This window comes from Psilocybe cubensis, chromosome 11 (genome assembly GCF_017499595.1).
Source record: "Psilocybe cubensis strain MGC-MH-2018 chromosome 11, whole genome shotgun sequence".
In the NCBI taxonomy this organism is placed as follows: Eukaryota; Fungi; Basidiomycota; class Agaricomycetes; order Agaricales; family Agrocybaceae; genus Psilocybe; species Psilocybe cubensis.
The window spans coordinates 577,795-603,051 of NC_063009.1; the positions used below are offsets into that span (position 1 = coordinate 577,795).

Sequence of the window (25,257 nt, forward strand, 5' to 3'; positions counted from 1 at the left end):
AACTGTGGGATCCATATGATAAATTTTTGATAGGAATCACGCCCAACTGGCTTTGCTCATCATTCGTCGATCTTCAGGACTTCAGTGGAAGGAATAGAGCCTGATTTAACCCAATAGCGTCTTAAATTTGATTAGATGCTGACCTGGATCTGGAGCGAAGGAATCCGACGTTGTCTGGTGTGGGTTTAGTTTCCTTCCCATGTCCCATGATCCCCCGCTTTTTCAGACATACCGATGTTGATGCACTGTTGTTGAACAACCTCCCGGGCGTATGCTGAGATCGTCATGGTCATGGTCTGTGAGTGACGGAACCTGTCAAAACGGCCCCCTAGTGTCTTTCGGGGGTGTCGCAGTTTTGCCCTTTACAAGAGTTCAATATTTCTGGAATTTCGAAATCATGAAATTTGATAAAGTAACGGATGTTTGATTTAGAAATGGAAACAGCTTCAGGCAAAATTTTGGGTGTTAGTAAAAACCCATGAAACTGGGGTGAGACGGTGTTACCGCACCTAGATGAAGCGACAGCTGTGGGCAGGAATGTTGTTATTTTCGAGGATGACAGTGACCAACCCCTACGACTATGTTCGCCCAAGACCCTTTTAGGTTCCTTCCAGATTCCCGGGACAGGTGACCATAAACCACATAGGCGTCAGGTTCTAGTTGCAGATTCTACTGCAAGTGTTCAAATTAAAAGGCCCCCCGTGGCCCGTACAGCCTCTGGGTGATAATAAAGTTCGTAAGTGTTCGTAAAGCCACCTATATTCTTCCAAGTATTCGACGAGGATGAGGGGATATTAGAAGTGTGTCCATACGCTTGTGAAAATGAGCAGGCTAGAAGAACCTGTCTTAGCACAGCTTCAGTGGAGCCAAGTGGCGGAAGGATATTCAGAGTTGTAAGATTCACACCATGGTTCGTTTCGCGGATTAAGGAACACACCACAATGCATGCGACCCTGAAGGTTCTGACCGGTCTTCAAGCTTGTTTGTAGATTGTGGACAATTATAGGAAACTCGTTGCACGACGCGTTCTAGGGTTCAAGTAAACGTGTGTGGGAAAGTATCAAAATAAGCGTCATTGCGTAGCGAGTAGGAAAGTTCACCACACCAAACTATGAACCATCAAACAGGCTCAGCCACTGAGAAAGTACGCGGCTTTAGACAAGTAATTTAGCATCTTCTCGTTAATTATTTGTACGCCCTTTTCACCACAGAGAGAATGAAGATATGCTCACATGATATACTCGGAGGATAGATAGAAGCCTCTATCTACCATCATGTGCGACTGTATGAACGCGGTGTCTCTGTGTCGATAAACGATTTAGGCTCCTGCCGAGAATGTTGCTTTTTGGTCGTGATCCTTGAAAGTGACGGTGTATGGGAACACAGAGTCATTTGAGATTGGCAGGTAGACATCGGATAGTGCCATCAGAAGAACGACTTAAAGGTTACGAGGACTTCACATAGCTGCCATGGTGTGAAAACGCCAAAAGCTTCAATTCAGGCATCCAGAGATACGAGCTAAACGGCAAAATAAGCAACAGTATCCATTCTTCGGTGTCAATGAAGGATCATACCGTCGACCATTATTCGCCACCGTAGCGCAATTGTTCACACCCTTGGACGGCCTCTTGAGCACTTCTTCCAAAAAAACTCCACGCGAGAAACGACAATGATTCGCGGGATAGCCCCACCAGATGTCCTGTAATAATCCGTAAACGTACTTCAGCAAAACCGCCGCGTTACACCGTGTGCGTTGCATCAGTGGAACTTAAGGTTGTCACGGGCCTTCTGACGAAGACGTTCTGCGAGAAGAGGACATAAAAGTCAATATTTTGAGATAAAAAATCCGTGGACGCGTCTAAGACTATTTTCCATCTGGGGCGGATCGTGCATTTGAGCTTTGGAGTGTATGATACGATGCCATTATGTAGATTTTGGGATAATAACTTATGTGAGGTAAGCAAAGGGGGGAAGAATAGCATGCTGTATCCAAAAAAAGTATCAACATTGTGGGACTTCAGAATGCAAGGGTAAATACAGACGAACCAAATTTTTGTCATACTGCTTTTCCTCTCCAAACTCTGTAACCAGAATACTGCACTGCATCTTACGCAGGTACGAGATACTCCCCGCACGTTCTAATAAGCACAATTCCTCCAAAAAAGACACCAAGGGCCGAGGCAATGCTGATGTTGCCTGGAAGCTTCTCGGGTGCAAACACCTCTGTGCGCAAAAACCTGCGAAAAGTGTTTATACGTGATCAAGGAATGACCAAGAAGAAGGCCTTCATACCTCGAGAAAGCACCCTCGTTAGGGTCAGTCAGTGAACCTCCATGTTGAGGATGCGGCAGGTATGATGGTTGAGCTGGAGCGGCGGTGCGGCGAGCCATTTTATAATGAGCGTTAAGGGCAACCTCGACGAGCGTGCTGGCGGCGTGTGCTCGAAACAACCTTACGTAATGCCTGCCTAAAATTTGAGACTCCGACTGATTGGTCATCATTCTATTCAACACAGCTCGTTCAACTCGGCCTTTTCGTTCCTTCTTACTCCCTTCCAATTAAGCGCCTGCAATATTTCTCGCTTCAAAAACGAATTTATATCCTACCATGAAATTAATTTCTGCTACTCCAATAACTGGGCATAACAATTGTAACAACCAAGTTAAACAAACAACCTGGTTTTGACCTGGTTATCAGCTTACTGAACTCCTGCCTCTGCCTTTCTGTTTCTTCTTGCTCTAGTCCACCATCATGGAAATATTCAAGAAATATTTCCAGTTGAACTGCATGGTCGGAGTCGTTCCGCCCCACCGAACATCGGACAAGCTTGATGTCTGATCAGAGAGACTAACAGAGACACAATGACCAATGCATCCCAGTCGCTGTCATAGGTTTCAGAACGGCTTGCTATGTTTAGCCTCAAAGGCACTTCGACGAGCCCTTGGTGGTTCGAACTGAAAAATCGTCGGCATCTCTTCCTTAGGTCGAGTTTGGTGCCAAAGTATCACCTGCGACACCTCTGATCCTCTGATCGAATCCTTTCCGCAGTTCCCGTCGAAGAGGCCTCTTCATATGCAATTTTCACAATTATCGAGACAAAAGTCACCATGCCGAGCCTATAGTATCGGATAGTTTTCTGCCGTGAGCCTTTATGCTCCCAAACATTGCATGGGTCCATACGCAAAGCGTTGACAAAGGTTAAACAGCTCCTCTGGTCTAGGACAATGTGAACCACACCCCCAATGCCTATATAAACCATACATTGCATCGAAGCACTCTTCCCTCATTCCATCTGGACTCATTCCCTTCCATTTTTTTCTCATTCGGAGTCCCTTGGATTTTTCTTTCTATTTGCATCTTTTCAATATGCGCTCATCAAATCCGCTTTCATTCCTCGTTCCTATCCTGCCTATTCTTCTTCCTTCGTTTGCTCAAGATCAGGGATCGAATTCCTCCGAGTCTTCGTACGGTCAAGAATGTGTTCAAGCCCTTCAATCTGCGGGCTTCACCCAACTTGCGACGGTTCTGACTCAAGTGAACGATACACCTCCCGCTCAGGCCCTTTTCAGTGAGCTTTCGAGTGGTAGGAATTTTACGCTCTTCGCGCCAATCGACCAAGCGTGTGAGTACTTTACAATCACTCAACATCGCAGTTGCTCAATTCTCTTCAGTCCAAAACGTCTCGTCCAACGTCACAGGCAATTCCACCCTCCTCGCTGAATACCTGTCCTACCATTTCGTCCAAGGCGAATTCCAGAATGCATCTTACACCAACACATCGTCTGAAGGTGGTGGTGGAGGTGCCGGAGGTGCGACGTCTTCTATGTCTTCGGAAACTATGACTTCTTCATCGGAAACCCAATCTTCTGAGACCTCGACCGAGACTGCTTCTGCGACTACCGCTGCTTTGTGGGGAGGACTTTTTGGTCGTCAGGATCAGGGCGGAGGCAGTAACTCTAGCGAAGGGCCAGGTCCGGGCCCACATCCACAACCCTATGCTGGAATCTGGCAGAACGTTACCATCGGCCGCACCCTTCTCAACTCGTCAAATCTTGTTCATCTCGAAGGCAACAAGAGTCAAGTTCTTGTTTGGACGAGATACGAGCAGAACGGTAACATTTCGATTCTCAACCAACCGTGCGCGCCTATTCATTTTTATACTTCCATGATGTTGATGCTGATATATATTTTTGTAGACAAAACGTTACTGTGGTCAATTCCACCGTATGGAGGAATCTCTTCATCAACGGTGTGACCGGCGTTATCGTCCCTCCCGGCAACCTCACTGCTGCTCTCACTGCCGTCAATGCCACTGCCGCTCAGAATCTTGTGTCGACCATCCAGATCCCCGCCGAAAACGGTACGAACGTGACAGCGCTTGAAGCTCTCGAAAGCGCCCGAGGAATTACTTTATTCGTTCCCAACGACGAGGCATTTACATCGGAAGTCAACGAAACTTTGTCCGGATTGCAGAGTAATCAGACAGCTCAGACCAACCTCCTTCAGAATCACGTAAGTGTTCTGTTCCGTTTTTTGCCGCTGAATATCTTATGCCATTCTCAGTACATCAACGGCACCAGTTTGTACTCGACAGAGATCACCAACAGCACGCAAGGCGTTACTGCTGCGGGAGAGCCTCTCACCTTCTCTAGGAACGAAACGGGTCTCTTTGTATCAGGCACCAATGGATCAACCGCCCAGATCATTCGTCCAGACGTTCTCGTCCAAAATGGCGTTGTGCACATCATCGATCGCGTCTTTGTAGTCGAATCGTCGAATCCATCGGAAGCTGGTACTGCGTAAGCTTTATATTTTTTTCCGGGACATATGAAGATTTCTAATCTACATCATACAGTTACGAATCTGCCTCGTCGCAAGCTGCCATTAGTTCTACCGCATCAGGACCTATAGGTGTCGCCGGCGTAGGTGGTGTAGGAGGAGGTTCCACTATGACAGAGTCTCCCTCTTCCACGGGAACTTCTTCGTCATCAGCCTCATCTTCCTCGTCCTCAGAATCATCTTCATCTTCCTCGGAATCATCATCATCTTCCTCCTCCGAGACCTCTTCATCGTCAACTTCCAGCGAAACCTCTACTAGTACTGAGGAAGGAGGTGGTGGTGGGGAAAGCACGGTTACCGCCACAGCTACAACTGCCGCTCGTTCTAGAATCTTGGCCAAAAGCCCAACTTTCCAATCTTCCGCAGCGGAATGTGTTGTGAACTCTTTCCTCATCTCGGTCATTACCGGTATTATTCTTCTTGTTGTTTAAGATTTGAGGTTTTTTTTTATCTTCGTGTTTGATTTCCACTAGAGACATTTTCTATTAATACTAGTATACTGTAATTTGATTGATGATGCACTTCTCGCCTCTAAGTGACTTTGAGTACATTGGTCCACATTTGAAGTCTTCCAGAGTCGTTCTCCTAACTACTAGTAATCATGATTTTTTTCTATTATGTTGCCAAATGTGTGTCCATGGTTATAACACAAATTACATCAAGCTACAAAGTTAGAAACTGATATACGATTCTATTCAATCATCTCAACTGACGCGATCCGCGGTCATTGATGCTTTGTGCTCTATAAAACAAATATCAAGGGCTGATTTGTAGATGGCGTCTCAAACCCCACCTGCCTCTCGTTCGTTCTGACCCCTTGCCCCTCTTTTGCTTTCAGTACTCGCTGGGTGAAACGTACTCTATTTCCCTATCCTTGCAGAGCAGGGATATTATAGCACGCCGAACAAATTTATCACTTTTCAAGGTGGAATCCTGACACTTCCCCGCCCCAAGGTACGTCGCCTGTCACTTATTCCCGTGAAGATGGTGCCATATCCGACTTTCAGCAAGTCCCCTTCTGGCGATTGATCACTGTCATTTCTGGAGTTATGTCGTTTAACTTGCATTATGGTATCTCGGGCTCTGCTGCCTTGCGCATGGATTCTCCAGTTTCGGCTCCTACGGCAGAGCCCACTGTATTTCGTCCAAGCAGGCATACTTTCGATATACCACCCTTTGATTTGGATCTGGATTTGGATGCCCAACTCGCCAATCCAACTACGTTATTGGAAATATGCGACCAAACAATCAAGAAGGTTATAGTTGAGGGAAATGGAGGTGAACCTAATCACCAAGAGACGATTACACAAACTGGAAAAGGTTGTATACCAACTGCGACATTGGGTGGCAGCATGGCGGGGCATATGTTCAGCTCTGATCGTGAAGGACCATTTATGACCCCAAACGTAAATCCTTCGGCCACGCAGTACACAGTATTTACCTCACTTTCAGGCGAGGCAAGTACTTCAACTTCAACCTCATTCAGCACTTCATCGCCAAGTTCAATCATTACTTCATCATCAAGCGTATTTAGTACTTCATCGTCAAGTTCAGTCATCACTTTGAGCTCATCAGCAGGTTTGGGCTTCATACCAAGTGCTTCATTACCGTCCATTAGTACTCTTTTCCTTTTCCCCCCAAAAACCTCCGAATCATTGTTTCCTACATCATCCTCTATCCCAAAGCATACACCTTTGCCGAGTTTCAAAGTGTCGGGGCCGCCGAGCTCCAGAAGCATCAGCTCCGATTCGCTTACAAGTATCAATGTTATAACTAGGTGAGATTGCGTATTGTTTTTCGCTATAGGTACTTACTGATATCGTGGTAAAGTACGGAATTGGCGTCGAATGCTCTCACCAATCATCCACATCCAAATTTATCGATCATCATACCCATCGTCTTTGTCATCGCTATCATTTATACTGTCACCTTTGTGTTCGTGATCAGAACTTTGAGAAGACGGCGGGCGACGCGGATGTTGACGCAGGCAACACCTTTCTCTGAAGAGGCTGACTTGATGAAGAATAGCCAGCTTCCTGCCGGATGGGACCTAGAGCAGAGGCAGCACTATGCATGACGGCGATGTAAAATTGGTTCTTGTCCGAAGTACACTTTGAATCAGATGGACGATGCTGGACAATTTATTTATTACATGTATGAAAATCACGGGTTGTCGATAGATTTGGTGAGGCTGTAAAGCTTTGCCGTTCATCAATTCTACAATCAACTGGATTTGAGACGACGAACTGATCGCGACGAGGCTACAGCGTGTTTCAGAGCGGTAGCAAGCAAAATGGGTTGTCACCGGCTTTCAACTTTCTTCTGCCAACTCTCTGACTAAGTCCCGTAGACCAAGTTCTTCTTCAATCTGCGATCTCGCCTCAGGATAACTCACAATGCATCAGAGGAAGAGACACCTCACCTGAGCTTTCAACAATCCCTCTTCTCTCCCGGCAGCCGATCTGAATAATTTATCCACTTCTTCCAGTGAAACATTAGCAGTCTCAGGAACGAAATATGTTGCCCAAAAATAAGCAAGAGCACACGCTCCAGCAAAAACGAAGAATGTGAACCTGGCGTGTCCGCAATATCAGGGATAGACTCAAAATCAGAATATCGAGCCAAATGCAGTGGTCTAAGTACTCACGAAGCTGAAAAATCCACAAATAGAGGCGTCAGAAGACCGATGAAAACTGTGGTGAATCAATCAGTATGATGTCGAACTTTGTTCAACTCAAGATAACGCACAATTGTTAATCCAGTTGGATGCTGTACTGAGAGCAACGCCTTTGCTCCTCATAGTGAGAGGAAAAACCTCGCTAGGAAGCACCCACCCAATAGGACCAAAAGAGATCCCGTATGCCAAGGTGAAGCTATATATGCCACTGAAAGCTCATATTAATATAACGAATCATCTATATGATAGCAGATAGCACAAACATACCCAACTGCTACCCAAACCGCAAATGGGTGGGCAGACCAGTTTGACTGGAATATCAAGACCTAATAAAAGATAAACAGACGGCACTGATATCAAAGCGAAAATTACTGACGAGAACGGAGATTCCCAGATGAGATAAAGTCATTACTATGCTCCCTCCTCGAAGCAATACTTTTCTCCCGACTCGATCGATCCACACAATAGCGGGGAGAACCGCAAGAAGTTGCACCACCCCAATTCCTCCTGATACGAGCAAAGCAACAGAGTCACCCGAGAGCCCGATAGAGTGAACGAGAGTAGGTCCATAATAAAGGAGTGCGTTGATTCCAGACCATTCTAAAGGGTACGGCGGTCAATTCCAAGGCCCATGAGAAGATCATCTGCGTGAACGAACGTTGGAAAAACATGATCAACACCCCAATCCATGTTCTATCTCTGTACTTCTCTTGAAATAACTTCTTCCATGCTTTCCACTCTGTTGCCAGACCTGTCTTCCCAGGAGTATTCCCAGTCCCTTCGTCCAGTTCCAGTTCTCTTTGAAGTGTCCGCTGTATTAGTGTTGTTTCAACACGCATTTCTAACAGTTCTAATTGGACTAGCATGTCACCACCATCGTCACTTGCGTCCCTTAATCGTAGTCGAGCAAGACTGGCACGCGCTTCTTCGTATTTACCATGCATCACAAGCAATCGAGGTGAAGGCGGAAGGAAAGCACATCCCGCCGCAAGTACGAAACCGGGAATGAGCTGGATGCCCAGAGGAATGCGCCAGGACATAGAACCAGGAACTGTTAGACGTGAAATCTAAGTCAACCAGTCCAGTTAACATCATACACGCTTCTTACTGTCTCTCGTCATAAAACCAGTCCAGAATCCAAAAACTACACCAAGCACGATAGAAAATTGTTCAAGGGCCATAAGTGACCCTCGTACCTCCGGGGGACTGATTTCTGCCATATACAGCGGGGACAACATGCTTTCCAGAGTTTAAAAAAAGTTCAAGTTCCCGAAAGTAGAAAGCTCACCTTAACGCGCCAACTCCAAGCCCGCCTATCGCCCTTCCAATAAAGATGTGGCTAAGCGATTGTGCGAAACATTGAAATGACGACCCAATGCAAAAGACCACTGTTAAATAGATGAGATGGGTGAATAAGGATAGAGGGGAGACCAGAGTGTGTGGGTTTAAATTAGCTAAATGAAGAGTTTATTTTAATTTGCATCGGAGGTGAAGTGATTCGAGCGCGCATGAAGATCCGTTTCAAACGCTTGTACATGATGTTTCCCAACGCATCTGCGGCCACGACCTTGACGATGATGCACAACGTTTAAGATAACAACTGGCACGTCGAGGGCCTTGAAAATATCCACACCGGCCCGCTTACTTAGTTCGTTGAAGAAGCTGCTTACCACAAGCAAAGATTATGGCACTGCTTCTAGAATATCTGTCGGCATATACACCAGCAGACAGTGCCCCAGTAAGAGCACCAAGCTCAAGGACAGCAGCTAAAACGCGATCAAGACTGTGAATAGGACTGACTTTAGCAAGTAACTCACTCATGATACCCTTCTGAAGAGGTGTCACTGGCCATCGAAGCATGAAATCCTCCATCACGAGTACATTTGCAATCTGCACGCGTCAATAAAAAGTTATCGACCAAAGAAACTTTACTTACCACGCCTTGATCGTATCCAAATTCTAACCCGCCAATTGATGCAAAAAACGCGCACAACAATGCATATTTGTTATGACGTAGCCCGGGGAGCCCTTTGGGACCATAAGCATATGAATAGTGGTGCGTCGTTGGGTGTATGGTGAATGTGCCCTCATGTATTTGGATAGTCCTTGATTCTTCCACATTCGGGTTTACGAGAAGAGTAGCTTCCTGGGAAGGTGGATAGTCCTGATTTTCGTCATTGCTAGGTGACAATGCTATATATCCCGCATTTTGCGTGTTCTAAGGGACCTGGTGAGCGTTGAACCAATTAACGATGAAAGACTCACCATACCGGGATGCGGACCCAGAGGCTAGAGCTTTGTGCTTAACGTCAATAAAGGCGAAGTAAAGCAATTGGTCGTCGTTGTTGGCAATGGCGGGCGTGCGTGACTCTGACGGTCGGAAATGGCCGATCGGGGTTGTTTGGAGTCACGTGATACAAAGTGTTGATCGGCGATCGCGTTAAGAATTGATCCTTTCGGCGTTGGCCGTATTCTAGTGCAACTGGCTACTTGAGCTTCCACTGCGACTTGCATGACTGCCACGCTCGCAAGATGAAGTTCATGCTAGTTGGGGCACAAGCACAAGTCAAGTTCAAATACACCTAGACGTTGAGTCAGAGCATTTTTATCATACTCGACATTTGTAACTTAACACTCATCGGTCATACTCATAGATCAAGCCATGTGCCCCAGTGGTTGCCGATATCCTCGGCTGCCACAATGTCTTCTATTGAGTACTGAGGGCTAGTAACCTAGAACTAATGGCGATATCTAAACAGTGAACAAATGTTCAGGGTTCTACAAGGCTTCTCAATATCGGCGGCGGTTGACAATAAACATAAAGATAGGAAATGCAGCGCGCTGTTCTTGCTTTGTCCCATGTCGTTCATTCCGCCTGAGATCTATCTGGGTATCGCGCATGCCAATCAAGTGAACGCCTACAACTCCAGTAAGTCTTGTATTATTGTTGTGCTGTATTCCCTATCTGAACACTCCTAACGAAGTTGCTTGTGCCAGCTGGCTGGTCTATAACAACATTATACATTTTGGAGAAGAGGTAACATTCATTACCAACTTTTGGACGTCAGGGAGGCTGAATGAGCTTGTTAAGGTGGATGCTATTTGGAAGTAAGTCATAAAGAGTCGACCAAGGCGAGTATTGACGTATACAAGGGCGCGATGGACGGGCATCAAGCTCCTCTATGTTGTTATGAGATACTTCGGCCCAACATGGCTTATGTGGGTTGACTGGAATTGTTTCGTTTGCGAAATTGAGAACTAACTCATATTCTTAGATACAATTTTGCAATGAATGGTGTGTGCAAACAGCCCCTCTGTATTACTCTAATTGAACCTCCCTTTAGCGATTTCGGGCGCCCATCTATCATTGTTAGTGAGTCATTCTGGCGACTGTTAGTTGAACCACACATCTGATACAGTGACATATGCTAGAGGTTTGTGTTCTCACGGCAACCTTATCACACATCTGGTGTTCAATTTACAATGCCAGCTGCAAGTTGTTAGTGGTTTTCCAGACGTTGTGAGTCATTTTCTCATTCACGTTTGGCTTTTCCTAAAGTGTTTCCCCCTTTCTAGTGGTCCAATGCTTCTCTCAATCACGACGGATACGATAATTCTGGTTCGGTTGCGGGTTTGGTATGAGGCAGAGTCATATAGTGAGTAATTCTTACTAAGGTTATCGTGTCGTCTTTTTAATGTAGAGCTCCAGTATGGTTTTATACTTGCCTACTATGGCTTGGTACGCTTAACCTTCTATTTCAACAAGGTGGAATGCTTGCTTACCGTGATGTCTTATATTGTATTTAGCCACAGTTGTTGTGCGTTCTACTATCCTAAACTACACGGCGCCGGCCTGATTTGACACACAAACTCTTTCAGATCGCTATAGTTTGTCCAAGCGTGCTTGCTTCTTCGGTAACCGCAAATGCTCCTGTTCCCGGTATTCGAGGATGTGTGCCTCCTTTCATAGCTCAAGAACATCTATACTTGGCAAAAACACCTCTGTAAGATTTTATGCTTCACTTGAACATCACTTGAAGGCCCAATATCTCTGCTGTATAGGATGCTGCAACTTAGTATGAACATCGTGATCCTCGCCTTGACATTGATTAAATTTCTGCAAACAATCTATTTGAAGGATGTTGGTAAATCTACGACTATAAGTTTCCAATCTCTTTTTGGGATTTTCTTTGCAGAGGGAGTATTGTATTTTGTGGGCTACATTGGTATGTTTTCGATCTATTTCACGGTTATTGCAACCGAAACCAAATGTTACCGGTGCGAATTATGTCTTCCTCAGGCACCTACCTAGTTTCAACAATCATCATATGGGGAAAGCCAGCGCTTCTGGCATACGTCAACGTTTCACAATGGTAGGAGGCTCAACGGCGCTTATATTCATCCATGTACTTACTCAACGCGATCAGTTATCTCGTTGCATTCTATAGCTATGCAGTAACTATTGATCTGTTTCTCATACTGCAACTGGTCATGACTAATATTTTCCGGCATCAGGGAAGCAGCCTCATTCTTCATCTGCGAATAGCCGGTCGTGCCTCGTTACGGCAACCCGTCACCTTCAATAACTGTACGGATCTCATATTCAGAATAGACCAGCAATTAGACGCGCAGAGGCAGTCCGTGGAGACGAGAGTAAATTAATATGGTAAATGTATGACTCCTTGATTGTAATACCTCAGTCATTACCTGAAGTAATCCGTCAATCAAATGATCCACTTCATAATATCCAAGCTCAAGGTAGGGGTTTGACTCTAAGAAATTTTAATAATACTAGCTTTATGATTAACATTGCGTTGAGAAACGCAAATACAAATCCTTTATAGCCAAATTCTGCTTTCATAATGGTAAATACATCCGTAGAATTGTTGATCATCTGTGGATCATCATGTAAATTTTTTTCATGGTTATCTTTTGCCACGGTAGACTCAAGCCTTTGTCGAAGAATACACCGTGTTCGCAGATTTGATTCGACCAAAGCAACCGTTGCTGCATTATTCCCGACTTTACTCAATAGGGTTGACACCGTTTGACGCGTGTGTAGATTGTGGATTTCACGTTTGATGGTTTCTATGCATTGAAGCAGTAAGTTTCTACACAGCCAAATTATCCCTGACGGTTAAAGTCATTGTGTCTTATCGTAGTTTATATATCTTGAAAAATACATCGAGCTGGTTCTCTCTTCAATCGGTGTTTCATATGCGTGTTCCTCATTCTGCTCCTTTTTCTAGTCCAGGGCCGACGTCGGTGGCACACCTCAGCTTGTAGAATAAATATACACTGGACACTGCATTTCTCATGTCATGATATCAACCGTTCTTCTGAAATAGATGCAGGTAACGACGTGATATGCCATTCCTCCCCAGTGCCTCCTTCGCCTCAACAGCACCGCACTGGCATAGACCGATAACTCAACGAATTGAGCTACTTTAAGAAGGGAGCTATCTCGTTACATTCTGTATTATGCATTCTGACAACTCAGACACCATCTCCTAGCTCACTGCAGAACCTCCAATTGCGCTACCCATACCTGCCCAAAACCGGTCAACACACCCTCTAGCGTTGAACCAGAGCTTTCCACATTGGCCTTGCTCCCGTCACAAATGCCGAGCTTACCATCATTTTTCGCCACACTGTCACCCTCGACTCAAAGTTTCACTCCTTCACAAAACACCGTCAGTTCTTCAGAAAGTAGAGAAACCACATCATCCAATCTCAGTACCATGCAAAGTCCCACCGAGGTAGTATTATTATTTCCAAATGATACATTGAATTTACTTACAATTAATGTCCGACACAGTCCTCCAGAAAAGCGTTGCCGTCTAACTCGCAATCTTCAATAAACACATCATGGCAGTCCGCAGACATAAATTCTCGATCCGTCGGGGTAATTCCGTCGAATTTATTACCCCAAACCTCCACTAAGGTACATCTTGATCGTTCGTCTGCAAAATTTGCCATCTCGAATCCAGGATTTTTTATAGATCCCTCAATCTACTGCAGGCTTCCAGAGTACAACGCTTCTATCTAGTACAAGTCTCCCAGAGACTACAATCATCTCTCCTACTACCACACTGAATCAGAGTAGCGCAGGAAGTATCGAGACTACATCTTCGACAAAGTGAGCACGCTACGTTTCTGGAAAATATGGGTACATTCCTTCTAAATTTTTACAAACTACTTAGAGATATTGTATTCAACAAGGGACACCGATCATTTATTGCCCTTGGAATAGTAGCATCGCTGTTTGCGGTCAGTCTCATACTGTGGTCAATATTCTTTATCAGAAGGAGGCACTTTCGTCGCGTTAAGACGGGTATAAGACAAGCTATCTCAGTGAACCGCTGAAGTTTCACTCGTTTCCCTGTAGATAAGATATCCATGTGTATTATATATATAGCGCTCGAATGCTTTGTTGTCGAGAACAAATCGATGCCATCTCAATAACTTTAAATCAAGTTAATCAACCTCAATTGAATAGCACTACAGTGGTAATTCGAACAGGAAGACAGGGTCTTTTTTGGATACAGGCAAACAGGTTCATATCGACCTTGGATTTTATGGGAATTATTGTGCATTTAAGTGCATTCCCTAGCAAATATGTTTATCCACAAGGTATGTCGAGACTGTAGGTCAGCCACAAAGTAATGTAATATCTGGCGTCCACCAAAAAGTTTTTTCAAGGCAATTCTAAGGTCGTGAGCCGGCGATGCCGTGCACGTGGTTAAAAGATTTTGTTGTTACTCGGCATGTTCATGCCGACAAGGTGGAACCCAAGATAAACCATGATAATTGTGATACAATAGTGATAATAATCTAGTTACATGTACCCTGAGTGATGTTTGGGTAGAAACTATGGTTCTTACTATAGCGAGCAGATTTATTCTTATAAAAATATGGTTTGGTTTAAAAATCTGTGTTTAAAAAAATTCCACCAGCAGGACTGCCGATGGGCGGCCCGATGCTGACCCGATATCGCCGATCCAAATTGTGGTGCCCCTTGGGTTCAATCAACATGATGTGTTTCAAATGCATCTTGTTCTAGGAAAGGTTCAATTCAAGGAAGAATAAAGGGGAGATAGAAAACCCTGCTGGAAGATTACAGTGCAATTATAGTATACGGAAGAATGTAAATGGTATGAACTGTCTTTCTTAAATGCTCAAGGGTAGCGACGGGGATGCGCTCTGTGATTCGACGCTTATCCTTTAATTGAGATAGTTGAGGGGTGGTGGAACTATTTGGCTATCATGGGCCAGGTATTGCTCATCTCAGTCTGTATTATTATACACTCTAACGACCCGCCCAACATACCCCATAGCATACTTGCGAGGCTCAGATTCGGAACACTTTTGAATTGGTTAATTTACCACACAATATCTCTCTATTCGTGAAACCCAAATCTCCCTTGCTCCCTCTAAGTGCTCCCAGCTTGCCACCGGCTTTTTCTCCAGTATCATCTCCTTCGTTAGAAGCAAACTCAGCTAGTTCCACTCCTTTTGAAACTACCACCAATTTTGCAGAAAGCATATCGACCACATTCCTTACTTCTAGCTCGTCAAACGGTGCCACACAGGTAGCATACTATCTGCATTTAATATTTGACTACTCATAGAATCCCCAAACCAGTCTTTCAGACAAGCAAATCCATCGAAATCTGATTCATCTAGCCATTCCTTAACATCAATATTATAGCAGTCCAACGCACACGTCGCGGGTTCCTCATCGTCCATTGATCAAAGCTTTACCAAGGTAAGTCTTATATGCCGCCAGAAAGGATTTCTATTGCGCATTCAAACTCTTCTTAGCTCTCTCTCTCTAGTAAAATAACCGAGGGCTCTGTTATCAATACCTTGCCTTCCAAGCTTACTACCAAGCTGTTTACTACCGCTCTGACCCAGAGTAGTGCAAGTAGTACTGAGACTACGTTTTCAACCAAGTGAGCATGTTACATTAATAGGAAGTCGTACATTATTAATAAATCCTCATCTACTATTTTAGCGGTAATTTAATTCACAGTAGACATCAATTATTCATTGCCCTTGCAGCTGCAGCGTCGATTTTTACAGTCAGCGTCATATCGTTGTCGATTTTTATTATTAGAAGGAGGCACTCGCGCCGCATTAAGAGGGGTGTTAACCAGGGTACCTAATAGTCGATATCTTTTTTTGCCAGTTGCAATTTCTAATCATGAGTGGATTTATTTATCCCAATTTGTGTCATTGAGAACAAGTCGGGTGCCTCCGACTTGGATTAATTCCCATTATAAAGCCAGAGAAACCTGGATTATGTAGACTTTAGAGTCATCCGTCCCTGATAGACTTTTACTAGACTCGACCTCAGTGGAGGTCTCGTGGGATTACAATTCTAAGTTTGTTTCTGACATGGTAGACTATATTTAGTAACAACCTTTCCTTGTACCTGGTCAAGCTATTACAAAGTTATTGTGATTTCATTAGAGTCGAGGTGGCTTTCCTTTAATATACTATAATTGTTTTTTAGTCTTGAGCTAGAATATGTGCGCTTCCAGAAGCCCACACTTGAAGCCTGAGCGGTGAACAATGGGTGTTCCACGTGATACGGCGACCGCCAAAAATATATGACGGAGAATTGACACCGATTCCGCTGGTCGTTGCTTTGCGGTTCCCATCATCAGTGTCAGTTTCAGTCGGACTCAACCACGCTCTTTTCTCTTGCTTTCTTTCTTTACTTACAATCACACTCAACAACACCATCATGATTTGGTCCCTTCTGACCGCCTTTGTTATTGCGGGAATCCACGGGGCAGCCACAGCGGCGGGCACCTCAGGTCCAGCAGCATGCGTTACTTTTGACATCAACTGGAATCTGTTGGCATTTGGGTTCAATGGGAAGGATTACAATGCTGGGACACAGGACACGTGGACCTCATCAAGTGCGTCTGAATCTTGCTTTAATTCTTGAGTTTTGTTAACCACTCATTCAGGTGCTCCAACGGATATCACGACTCAGGGTCGCCCGTGAGTCTTGCTTGCTCAATTAACGGATACGAGCTAAATTGCCCCCAGACCGTTCGATAGCGCCAACACAACGTGCTACCTGGCCCAGGTAAGAAACATGCCCCCTAGGATCGCCGTGGCTGACCATTTTGCTCCAGTTCTTCAATGCCATCTACGTTCTCAATGCCGACAGCTCAAGTCCATCTTCAATCTACATCTATGATGTTGCGAAAGCCTCTTGGTCCAAACAGAGTGTGGACGTTGGTACATTCGATCCAACCAACTTTGCCGCCATCCTGGACCACGACACCAACGTCTTCTGTGAGTGCTAGCCTCGTCACACCATTTAGGCTTGAATCTATTTTTATCCGACAGACTCCTACTCCGCTGGTGACATGTTCTCGCTCGACATGCAGTCGCAAACAGCTGCCATTCCGAGCGCTATTCCGTGGAAGGAGGTGCAGAAACCTGATCTTTCGTCTGATCCAGACGGCACCTCGACGCCCGGAGCGAACACAGCTGGATACGAACCTGTCATGGCACTTGCCCAAAACCATGTCCACTTCCTCGGTGTCCCAGGCCTGGCCCCAGGCAATGCCAAAATCTTTGTGATTCACTGTAAGCTCCGTTCTCTTTTTTGCCTTTAACATCCGTCTTACACCCCCTGGAGTCTCGTTCATGCAACCAGCACCACAATTCTATGGCACCGCCTTCCCTGACACCCATGGCAAAGCCGCGTCGTTCTTCCTTGACAGCGGTGTCCAACAAGAATTTGCGTTCATTCCCGACGACGGAAGCGCGACATATGTCATCAACGTCGAGAGCAACACCACGAAAACACTCTCCGGTCCTCCCCAACGTGATCCATTTGCCTCGTACAGCGCTTCCACCAGCGCCCTCGTTCAGTTGAACACTGCCGGACAGGTAGCATTTTTGGCGTATGACCCCAAGACCACTACCAGCGGTATGAATTCCTAAAATGACCTCCCCAGTTCTACTTTTTTTGACAATATCTCACAGGCGGTACATGGGCCACAATCTCCAAGCTTCCTTCGGCTTTGTCATCTGGTTCATCTTCAAACGGTTCTAGCGCCACAGGAAACACGACCGGTTCTTCGGGCTCTGGTTCTGGAACGAACTCATCGTCGGGCAACTCATCCGGGTCTTCCAATAACAATAAATCTGATGCTGTTTCTAGCATCCGACTGGGTGCTGGAATGTTCCTCGCTGCTGGAATGACTCTTATTGGGATGCTGTCTCTATAGTGGAGCTTCGGACTTTCTTCTTGTCTTTACGCTTGAACTTCTTGCTGACCAAAACCACCATCTTCACCTCACTCCCTCGTCTAACTATACGAACCCCTTAATCAACGACACAACCACGCACTGCAACCCACAACAACATTCTTCTCTTTCAAAATCCACTCCTACAAGCGTACATCTTTGATCACTCCTAATACTCCTTTTTTTTGGATGTTCGTACTCGTACACTTCGCTTTTCACTGCTCTGTACCGGATTTTTTTTTCTCTTTTTTGTCTTTTCGGAGTCATGGACATTATAGTATAGCATGTACGTACGCACAAGAACATTTTGCAATTCGGTAGTTTTTGGACCGTCGTTTATGTCATGGGACGCTTTGGACATTCCGTAGCCTTGAATTTCGATTCATTGATCACTTCAGGTGGGTAGACAGATGTTCCCCATGATGTAGATACAACTGGCCAGTTCCCGTGCTGAAAAGCATCATCACTTACACTGTACAGCACTACGAATATCCTGCGTCAAAACCCAAAATGTTACGCATTTCGATCTCTCTCGTTCACCATTCTGCCATACGGGATGATATGGCGACTTTGATGATTGATCTGTGTTGGCCCGCCAGCTTTGCTCTTTGCATTTCGTGGTTGTCGAATTTGAAATTGCGTTGGCAAAGTCATTCAGCCACGTACGTCATTAGGGACCTTCAGAATTGAAATACGACCCGACTAGTCGGTCGTATTTCGACGCCACCGATTTGATGATTCGAAGTCCGACTGTGCTTGGCCTTGTCTTGGACTGTCACTTCGATGTCACTCCCAATGACGTAGACAGCGTAGATAATTTTTAATCAACGTAGATTGTTGGATAGGCATTGAGCGATACTAAGAAAAAATGGCAAGGGAAACAGAGATGGGGTTGATGAGACCGATTCAATGCTTACTTCTTATACTCTCATTTCGGTATTGACGTGTTTGGTGCATCTCCTGTGTGGTTAGAGAATTAAACAATGATTAAGCAAACAAAACACGTCTCGACACGTCGCGAAAACGTCCTCACGAGGTGCTGTTGCAGCAGTATCTAAATTACACGCACTGATGAGTGAAATATTTCATATCATCAGCCCTTGATCATGCAAACGGGACCAGAAAGAGGGTCAGTGCTTCATGGAGAGCAATGTCTTAATAGTCTACTATGTAAAGGCCTGAAATGAAAGCCTCCATAGGATTGGCGATGGGAAGAGGATTCAAGATGGTGGAAGCCAGTCAAAACCATCGTTATCAACAAGTTATCAATAAGAGGAATTCCGTCACATCAGTCACAAAGCGGACCTTGAACTTCGACTTAGTAAGCGTAATCGCACAGGGCCAAATACGACCGACTAGTCGGGTTGTATTTCAATTCTGAAGGTCCCTATTGTACTTAGCTGGGACTGAAATTGAGTCACTTGCCGAAAAACTGGCCGCTGAAGCTAGAGTGCCATAGAGATATAGCCATTCGAAGTGCAATTTTATTTTAGGCAGAATAGTACTTTTCTAAGTATCACAAGACTTCTATCAAACGGTTCATTTGCTTTGAACTTTGAAGCTTCAACTTCGCCCATCACAATGCGGAGTTAAATTTGGCTAAGTTAATTAATGTTTACGCTCCGATTCATTGTCCGACAGGGACGCTCTCGGATAATGCCTTGCGATCAATGTCTCCTTCCTTCTCTCTCCTAATGCACAATGCTAGAGTCCCGCCATTTCAACTACGACATCCAATTGTCGGCTTCTGATAACAACAGCAAGGAAACACCGCATCTGCTCCCAAAATTGCTACACAAGAGCAATCCGGAAGTCTAACCGTGAAAACCCTCTATAGCTTTGAGGTGGTTGCGCCATCGGCAGCTTAAAGCGCGCCATATTGGATATCTAACCTGGTAGGCAATTCAGCTAATGCTCTCTGTAATTCGAACAGTATCTCACATTAGGTCACTTTTGTTGTCATCTGACGCTCGGGTTTCCTCTTTCCTTTAGATAAGGCGTGCTTGTGGACACGGATGTCTAGCCATCTGTGTAAATGTTCTGTATTGCGCGGTCGGATGGCGATATTGCTTCGATATTGCGCTGGTACCGTAATTACCGCATACTGCAAGACTGTGTATAAATACTTTGGCGGTATTGGGATGGAAGAGTATACACAACATCTATCTTCCTTGATCTACTCGACTCAACAGCACACCTCTTGAAATGGCACCCTCCGTTGCGCAAATTGAATCCGTCGTCTCCGACCCAATCCAAGTCGCGAAGGAAAACTTGAAGACTCAAGCAGCCGAGAAAACCGGGGAGATTGAATATGACACTAGCAAGGTACATTTTAGTTTTTCTACCGTCTATGATCAGCAGGTTTAGTTTACCTCCTATTCGCAGACTCCCTCCTATCCAGCCTACCTCCCTTACTTTGACGTCAACGAGAAGTTCCCTCCTCTGGAACTCTTTGGTATGCAACTTCGCTATCGTCACACTCTTTTATTTATTCAGAATTTGTAGACCACGTCGACCCTGGATCGCGCGCTGACCCCAAGAAGCCCCATCTTCTTACACCTAACGTCGAGACTACTCACATCAGCCCCTATCTCGGTACCGAGGTGAAGGGAATCCAGCTCTCGTCTCTTGGAAAGGAGGGATTGGACGAATTGGCATTGTTGGTCGCGGAGAGAAAGGTCGTCATTTTCCGTGATCAGGATTTCAAGGATTTGGGCCCCGAGCGCCAGATCGAAATAGCCAAGTAGGCTTTTTGACAATTTTTTTGAAGGGGGGAACTGATTAAATGGTTAAGGCACTTCGGCCCCATCCACGTTCACCCGACCTCTGGAAACGTGAAGGGTTTCCCAGAGTTCCACGTCGGTCAGTACAGAATCAAAGTCTCATTTATTTAATGCTCATATATTCTGTCCTGCAGTTTATCGTGATGCTAAGCACAACCGATTCCAAGAATATACTGGAGGCAACCGCATCAACCATACTTCATGGCACTCCGACGTCTCGTACGAGCGTCAACCTCCTGGCACCACCTTCTTCTTCATCCTCGACCAAGTGAGTACTATTCCAGGAACTTTAAAATGCATGGCATTTAATCAATGCGTCACCAGCCCGAAGTCGGAGGAGGAGACACCCTCTTCCTGTCCCAAGTTGAGGCATACAACCGCCTTTCCCCTGAATTCCAGAAACGCCTCGAAGGTCTCAAGGCCGTCCACTCCGCCGTCTACCAGGCCGACTTCTCCAGGAAGCGCAACGGCCCTGTCCGCCGCGAGCCCGTTGAGACTGAGCACCCTCTCGTCCGCGTCCACCCGGTAACTGGAGAGAAGGCTCTTTACGTCAATCAGGGATTCACTCGTCACATCGTTGGCTACCGCGCTGAGGAGTCCGAGTATCTCCTCAAGTTCCTCTTCGACCATATTTCAAAGGGTGCCGACTTCCAGATCAGGGCACGGTACGAGCCTGGAACTGTAGTTGTCTGGGTACGTTATTTGCTGTATGATTGTGAACTTACTTTCTGACTGATATACACCCCCTGTAGGATAACCGAGTGACGGCACACTCTGCGACCCCTGACTTCAGCTCTACCTTCCGCAGGCACGCCGTCCGCCTCACGCCCCAGGCCGAGGTACCCTCAGAGAAATTCTAAATTCTGGTGGCTCAGAACCCCTGCTGATATGTTTGATATGGATGAGCCGCACTGAAATCTTTTACAAATACGCAATTGTACTCATACCATGTATATTTTTGTCTTTAATTCAACTCCATGTATTCCGCATTTCATTTCGAGGAAGTGATGAAAAGGTTTGTTGTTGTGGGCCAGAGAGGACAGGATGAGCAGGTGCCCACGGGACATCTTGATGCAATGATGGGATAGATGATAGAAAGCCTTGTAAGCGAAATGCGTTAGACGCTCGAGCTGTGTTCTGGCGCTTACGCGTCGCGAGTGTCTGCTTTGCGTCCCGGTTAAAGACTGAGGCGAGAATCGGCAAAAAAAGAGGTATAGATAAGCAATTACCATGTCATAGGCGCAGCAACTGTGATTGGCGTATGATATGTGGGGTTTGCGTGGAGAACAGTGAATGTCGAACGTTGACCATTGAAGTTGAAGGTCAAAAGGAGTTGAAAAGGAGATTCATCGGTCAATAGGATGTCATAATCAATCATCAATTGAACAACAACAACAACAACTCACGGCAATCACAGGATTTGCCCCTGTCTTCGTTCTGACAGTGGAAATGAAGTCCCTTAAGCCCTAAATACCTTCGCGGGCGGAAGAAGGACCCTCGGCATTTAGCCCAAAGGACGTTCCGTCGGACGGACAAAAATTTTGAAAATCGACCCCTTAGGACGTTCCAAAACCGGACAAAAATGACTGATTTTGAGCAAAATGTCGTTCCAGAATTCCGGACAGAAAAGTTGCAGGACCACCGAGGTCGATCCAAAAACCGGACATATATCATGATCAACGACCCTCAAAATATAAGTCATCGGTTAGTATAGAGGCTAAGCGTGTAGTCGCTCCCCGCCCTTTGTAATGTGATACTACGTTGTTGTTTCTAATCTCGATATCGCCTTTTTAGTATTTTGCCCTTAGTAAACCCATAGTTCAAGAAAATTGGTATAACCGTAAGAATAACAACAAAATGTAATGAGATTTTACAAATTATGAATTTGGCTACTTTCGATCACCTAGCTACCTCTGTCGACCTAGCTACCTCTTTCAGCCTCTTTCCTTGCATTGTTTTCCATGGCTAACAATATAATTGACCTCAACGACAATCGCCCTTTTGTCGACTCAGACTGGATTTTGCAAGGCAAAAAATATCCTTCTCCAGCTCCAGCATTTATTGAAGATGCAAAAAAGGCACTGTTGACGGTTCCATCGCCCTTTCAAGAAGATATTCCCCCATCCAATCAGTGTCTCAATTCATTACTACTCAACTGCCAGAAATATCTGTGGAAATCATTTCAGTCAAGACAGCGGCATGGTTCAGCAGAGACGCACCAACCACAAACCCTATCTGCCTTCGTACACGGCCTATACCCAACATTACATTTCTCCGCAACCTAGTGCAAGTTACTCACTCTCCTCCATCATAAACCCTTGCTTGTCACTCCAACAGGTTTTGAGGTCCATGCACAAGATATTTCCCTTTACAGAACACTGTTTGCCGGAGTAGGAAGCATAAAAAAGGCGATGAAAATGTTTGCAAAGCGAAATTTAGATATTATTACATAGATTTTCTGCATCACACATTCAATTGTAGTTATGTATTCCTACCATCAGCTTTTTTTCGATTACAGGCATCCACAAAATGGTTCAGAAGTATCCTAATTGCTGCTGCGCGGGCGCAGCAGCGAAAAAATTGAATTTTGTGCCTGTCCGGACACGAATTGGGCCTCTGGAGGGTCGTTCCCAATTTCCGGACAAACTTCCGAAAAAATTGATAGGTCGTTCTATATCCGGACAAAAATTTTCAAAATCGCTGAAAATCGGGTCGGACAAAAATCCCAGAAATCGACTTTTTTTGGGAACGTCCTTTGGGCTAAATGCCGAGGGTCCTGCGGAAGAGAGTAAGTATGTAAGTACCATCCATCATGCATCAATGTTAATTATCAAATCTTTGGGGCTCGCGCCGGCAAAAACGCCGTAGTTCGTACATGTAGCACCAGGAATTATCTAGGCTGCTTTGCAGTAGTTGGGTTGCGCCCCTCATGGCAATGGATATTCTGACTTCCCCCACCTTCATCGCGTCTGCTTCGTTAGGAGCGCTCGCTGTGTATTATCTTGCTGGATCACAAAAGCGGGACTCGCGACATCCTCCAGGCCCGCGGCGTCTCCCAGTGATAGGCAATGCACACCAAATGCCAGACAAAGATCCTTGGCTCGTATTTGGAGAATGGGGGAAGCGATACGGTACGTGGTTGAGCATTGAAGCGTAAAAGAGCGTGTTCATCATTGGGCCCGATACTGGTGCTTGTGGGTTAAAAATTAAAAAAGAAAATAAAAAAAGAAAATACAAAAAAGGAAAGAGAAGGAGGGAAGGGAGGGAACGAATTCACCCTTCATTTCATACTACTAACATCGTTACTACACTGTTAGTATCTAACATATCAGTGGTTCGCATTGCTTCACGATTAGCCGGCTTGGTTCAACTCGGCTAAACTCTTGATTCTCGCTTAGATGAACAAAAATACACGAAAAATAAATCAAACATGGTAAGAGCCCCGAATACATTTCATGGAATCTGATGCTCGCTTACGATTTGACCTCGCATAGATAGCACTGTGCAACGGTTAGATGAAGGTGCGCACATCTCCGACGCCAAGGCAAAGGACTTAGCTGGAAACTGCAACAATTCACAGCAGGGCACCAACAACGCCCACCCGCCGTTCCCGCCGTGATTCCCCAACCCACACCAGCAACAACACCCAGAAAATCGAATTGAATACGCGTTGCCGACGCATCCACCATCCCCATGCTCATCAGCCGCGTCCCCCATCCATTCCCAGGCTCGTCAAAACTAAACACCGCGCTTCCCACTTCGAAGACGACGCGCTCGCGTCACGTTGGGGCTCTTGACGACTTGAACGTGCTTTGCCGACGCGTTCACCACCCATTCCCGTCCTCGTCAAGGCTATCCACCGCGCTTCGTGCCTCGAAAACGATGTGCTCGGATGATGTTGAGGGTTCTTGGCAAGGTTAGTGTCACTGACAGCCTCCATATGATGCTGTACTCACCATACCACACTCATACACACCCAGCAAGTCGTATCGAACACGTTTCAATGCCTCTCTACACCCCGCCTCCCAAACTGGCCGTGCTCATCTTACAAAACATCGTCGCTGTGCTTCCCGCTACGAAAACGCCATGCCGGTGAGATTTCTTCTCAAGGTGAGTGACCCCGACAACCTCTTTAAATTTTAGTGCCATACTCACCAACATAACCAGCTCGTTCATGGCCAGCTAGGCACGATGAGCCTGAACACGCTGCGACAACGCGTCCTCTATCCCTTCCCGCAGATCCGCGTGTGGGGCTGTTGTCAAGGTTAGGGTCGTTGACAGCCTCTATCTCACCATACCCAACTCGTACGTCTCTGCACATGTACGTGTGTTCCACGTAGTGACGTGCTCGTCTCGCAGATGAACTCGTCGCTGCGCTTCCCGATTCAAAAACACCACGATTTCTTCTCAAGGTTAGTGACCCCATCGAAGTCTTTTTACTGGCACGCTGTGTTGATGCGTCCAAGTCTTCTATCCATCCCTGCACATCCAATTGTGTCCGCCACGAAATTAACACCCATGAAGTCACATCCTTGAACAAAGCATTCCTGCACTTTCGCATGGTGTGTCCCTTGAAAACGATGCGCGTCAAGGTTAGTGATGGTGTTGACCACATTTGAAGAATGCTCACCAAGAAAAACACGGACCCTCGCATCCAGACCCACTGACCGCATCATTCTCA

At 45.7% G+C, this 25,257-nt stretch overlaps 10 protein-coding genes across 10 annotated transcripts; 6 read left to right on the plus strand and 4 right to left on the minus strand.

Moving 5' to 3' along the window:
• Nucleotides 1–2,107: 2,107 nt before the first annotated feature.
• On the minus strand, nt 2,108–2,390 carry JR316_0011338 (uncharacterized protein; the record flags this gene model as incomplete). Its single annotated transcript, XM_047896995.1, has 2 exons — nt 2,108–2,237; nt 2,293–2,390. The coding sequence occupies 2 exons, from the start codon at nt 2,388–2,390 to the stop codon at nt 2,108–2,110; spliced, it is 228 nt and encodes a 75-aa protein (XP_047743404.1).
• Nucleotides 2,391–3,366: 976 nt separating this feature from the next.
• On the plus strand, nt 3,367–4,803 carry JR316_0011339 (uncharacterized protein; the record flags this gene model as incomplete). The annotated part of the gene is made up of 4 exons (XM_047896996.1): nt 3,367–3,622; nt 3,672–4,137; nt 4,197–4,512; nt 4,564–4,803. 4 exons carry the CDS (start codon nt 3,367–3,369, stop codon nt 4,801–4,803), a joined length of 1,278 nt encoding a protein of 425 aa, XP_047743405.1.
• Nucleotides 4,804–4,855: 52 nt separating this feature from the next.
• On the minus strand, nt 4,856–5,242 carry JR316_0011340 (uncharacterized protein; the record flags this gene model as incomplete). The annotated part of the gene is made up of 1 exon (XM_047896997.1): nt 4,856–5,242. The coding sequence occupies one exon, from the start codon at nt 5,240–5,242 to the stop codon at nt 4,856–4,858; it is 387 nt and encodes a 128-aa protein (XP_047743406.1).
• Nucleotides 5,243–5,905: 663 nt separating this feature from the next.
• Nucleotides 5,906–6,914, minus strand: JR316_0011341 (uncharacterized protein; the record flags this gene model as incomplete). The annotated part of the gene is made up of 3 exons (XM_047896998.1): nt 5,906–6,057; nt 6,286–6,590; nt 6,823–6,914. The coding sequence occupies 3 exons, from the start codon at nt 6,912–6,914 to the stop codon at nt 5,906–5,908; spliced, it is 549 nt and encodes a 182-aa protein (XP_047743407.1).
• Nucleotides 6,915–7,150: 236 nt separating this feature from the next.
• JR316_0011342 (putative metabolite transport protein CsbC) lies at nt 7,151–10,030 on the minus strand (the record flags this gene model as incomplete). The annotated part of the gene is made up of 14 exons (XM_047896999.1): nt 7,151–7,207; nt 7,262–7,412; nt 7,487–7,532; nt 7,588–7,724; nt 7,784–7,842; nt 7,893–8,116; nt 8,175–8,567; nt 8,625–8,755; nt 8,805–8,904; nt 9,187–9,282; nt 9,334–9,406; nt 9,453–9,734; nt 9,782–9,805; nt 9,935–10,030. The coding sequence occupies 14 exons, from the start codon at nt 10,028–10,030 to the stop codon at nt 7,151–7,153; spliced, it is 1,869 nt and encodes a 622-aa protein (XP_047743408.1).
• Nucleotides 10,031–10,375: 345 nt separating this feature from the next.
• On the plus strand, nt 10,376–12,178 carry JR316_0011343 (uncharacterized protein; the record flags this gene model as incomplete). Its single annotated transcript, XM_047897000.1, has 12 exons — nt 10,376–10,445; nt 10,501–10,624; nt 10,670–10,735; nt 10,792–10,811; nt 10,861–10,889; nt 11,007–11,036; nt 11,076–11,172; nt 11,218–11,255; nt 11,396–11,520; nt 11,579–11,742; nt 11,817–11,889; nt 11,965–12,178. The coding sequence occupies 12 exons, from the start codon at nt 10,376–10,378 to the stop codon at nt 12,176–12,178; spliced, it is 1,050 nt and encodes a 349-aa protein (XP_047743409.1).
• Nucleotides 12,179–16,268: 4,090 nt separating this feature from the next.
• Nucleotides 16,269–17,775, plus strand: JR316_0011344 (uncharacterized protein; the record flags this gene model as incomplete). The annotated part of the gene is made up of 7 exons (XM_047897001.1): nt 16,269–16,446; nt 16,498–16,531; nt 16,580–16,619; nt 16,669–16,831; nt 16,886–17,128; nt 17,181–17,474; nt 17,531–17,775. 7 exons carry the CDS (start codon nt 16,269–16,271, stop codon nt 17,773–17,775), a joined length of 1,197 nt encoding a protein of 398 aa, XP_047743410.1.
• Nucleotides 17,776–19,998: 2,223 nt separating this feature from the next.
• JR316_0011345 (Alpha-ketoglutarate-dependent dioxygenase cnsM) lies at nt 19,999–21,436 on the plus strand (the record flags this gene model as incomplete). The annotated part of the gene is made up of 7 exons (XM_047897002.1): nt 19,999–20,118; nt 20,179–20,248; nt 20,299–20,536; nt 20,588–20,655; nt 20,711–20,844; nt 20,901–21,269; nt 21,329–21,436. The coding sequence occupies 7 exons, from the start codon at nt 19,999–20,001 to the stop codon at nt 21,434–21,436; spliced, it is 1,107 nt and encodes a 368-aa protein (XP_047743411.1).
• Nucleotides 21,437–23,457: 2,021 nt separating this feature from the next.
• Nucleotides 23,458–23,733, plus strand: JR316_0011346 (Cytochrome P450 monooxygenase COX1; the record flags this gene model as incomplete). Its single annotated transcript, XM_047897003.1, has 1 exon — nt 23,458–23,733. A coding segment is annotated over one exon (276 nt), but the record flags the coding sequence as incomplete, so codon positions are not given.
• A 735-nt stretch (nt 23,734–24,468) lies between these two features.
• JR316_0011347 (uncharacterized protein) lies at nt 24,469–25,243 on the plus strand (the record flags this gene model as incomplete). Its single annotated transcript, XM_047897004.1, has 6 exons — nt 24,469–24,492; nt 24,557–24,686; nt 24,744–24,881; nt 24,936–24,988; nt 25,043–25,168; nt 25,235–25,243. The coding sequence occupies 6 exons, from the start codon at nt 24,469–24,471 to the stop codon at nt 25,241–25,243; spliced, it is 480 nt and encodes a 159-aa protein (XP_047743413.1).
• Between the last annotated feature and the right edge of the window lie 14 nt (nt 25,244–25,257).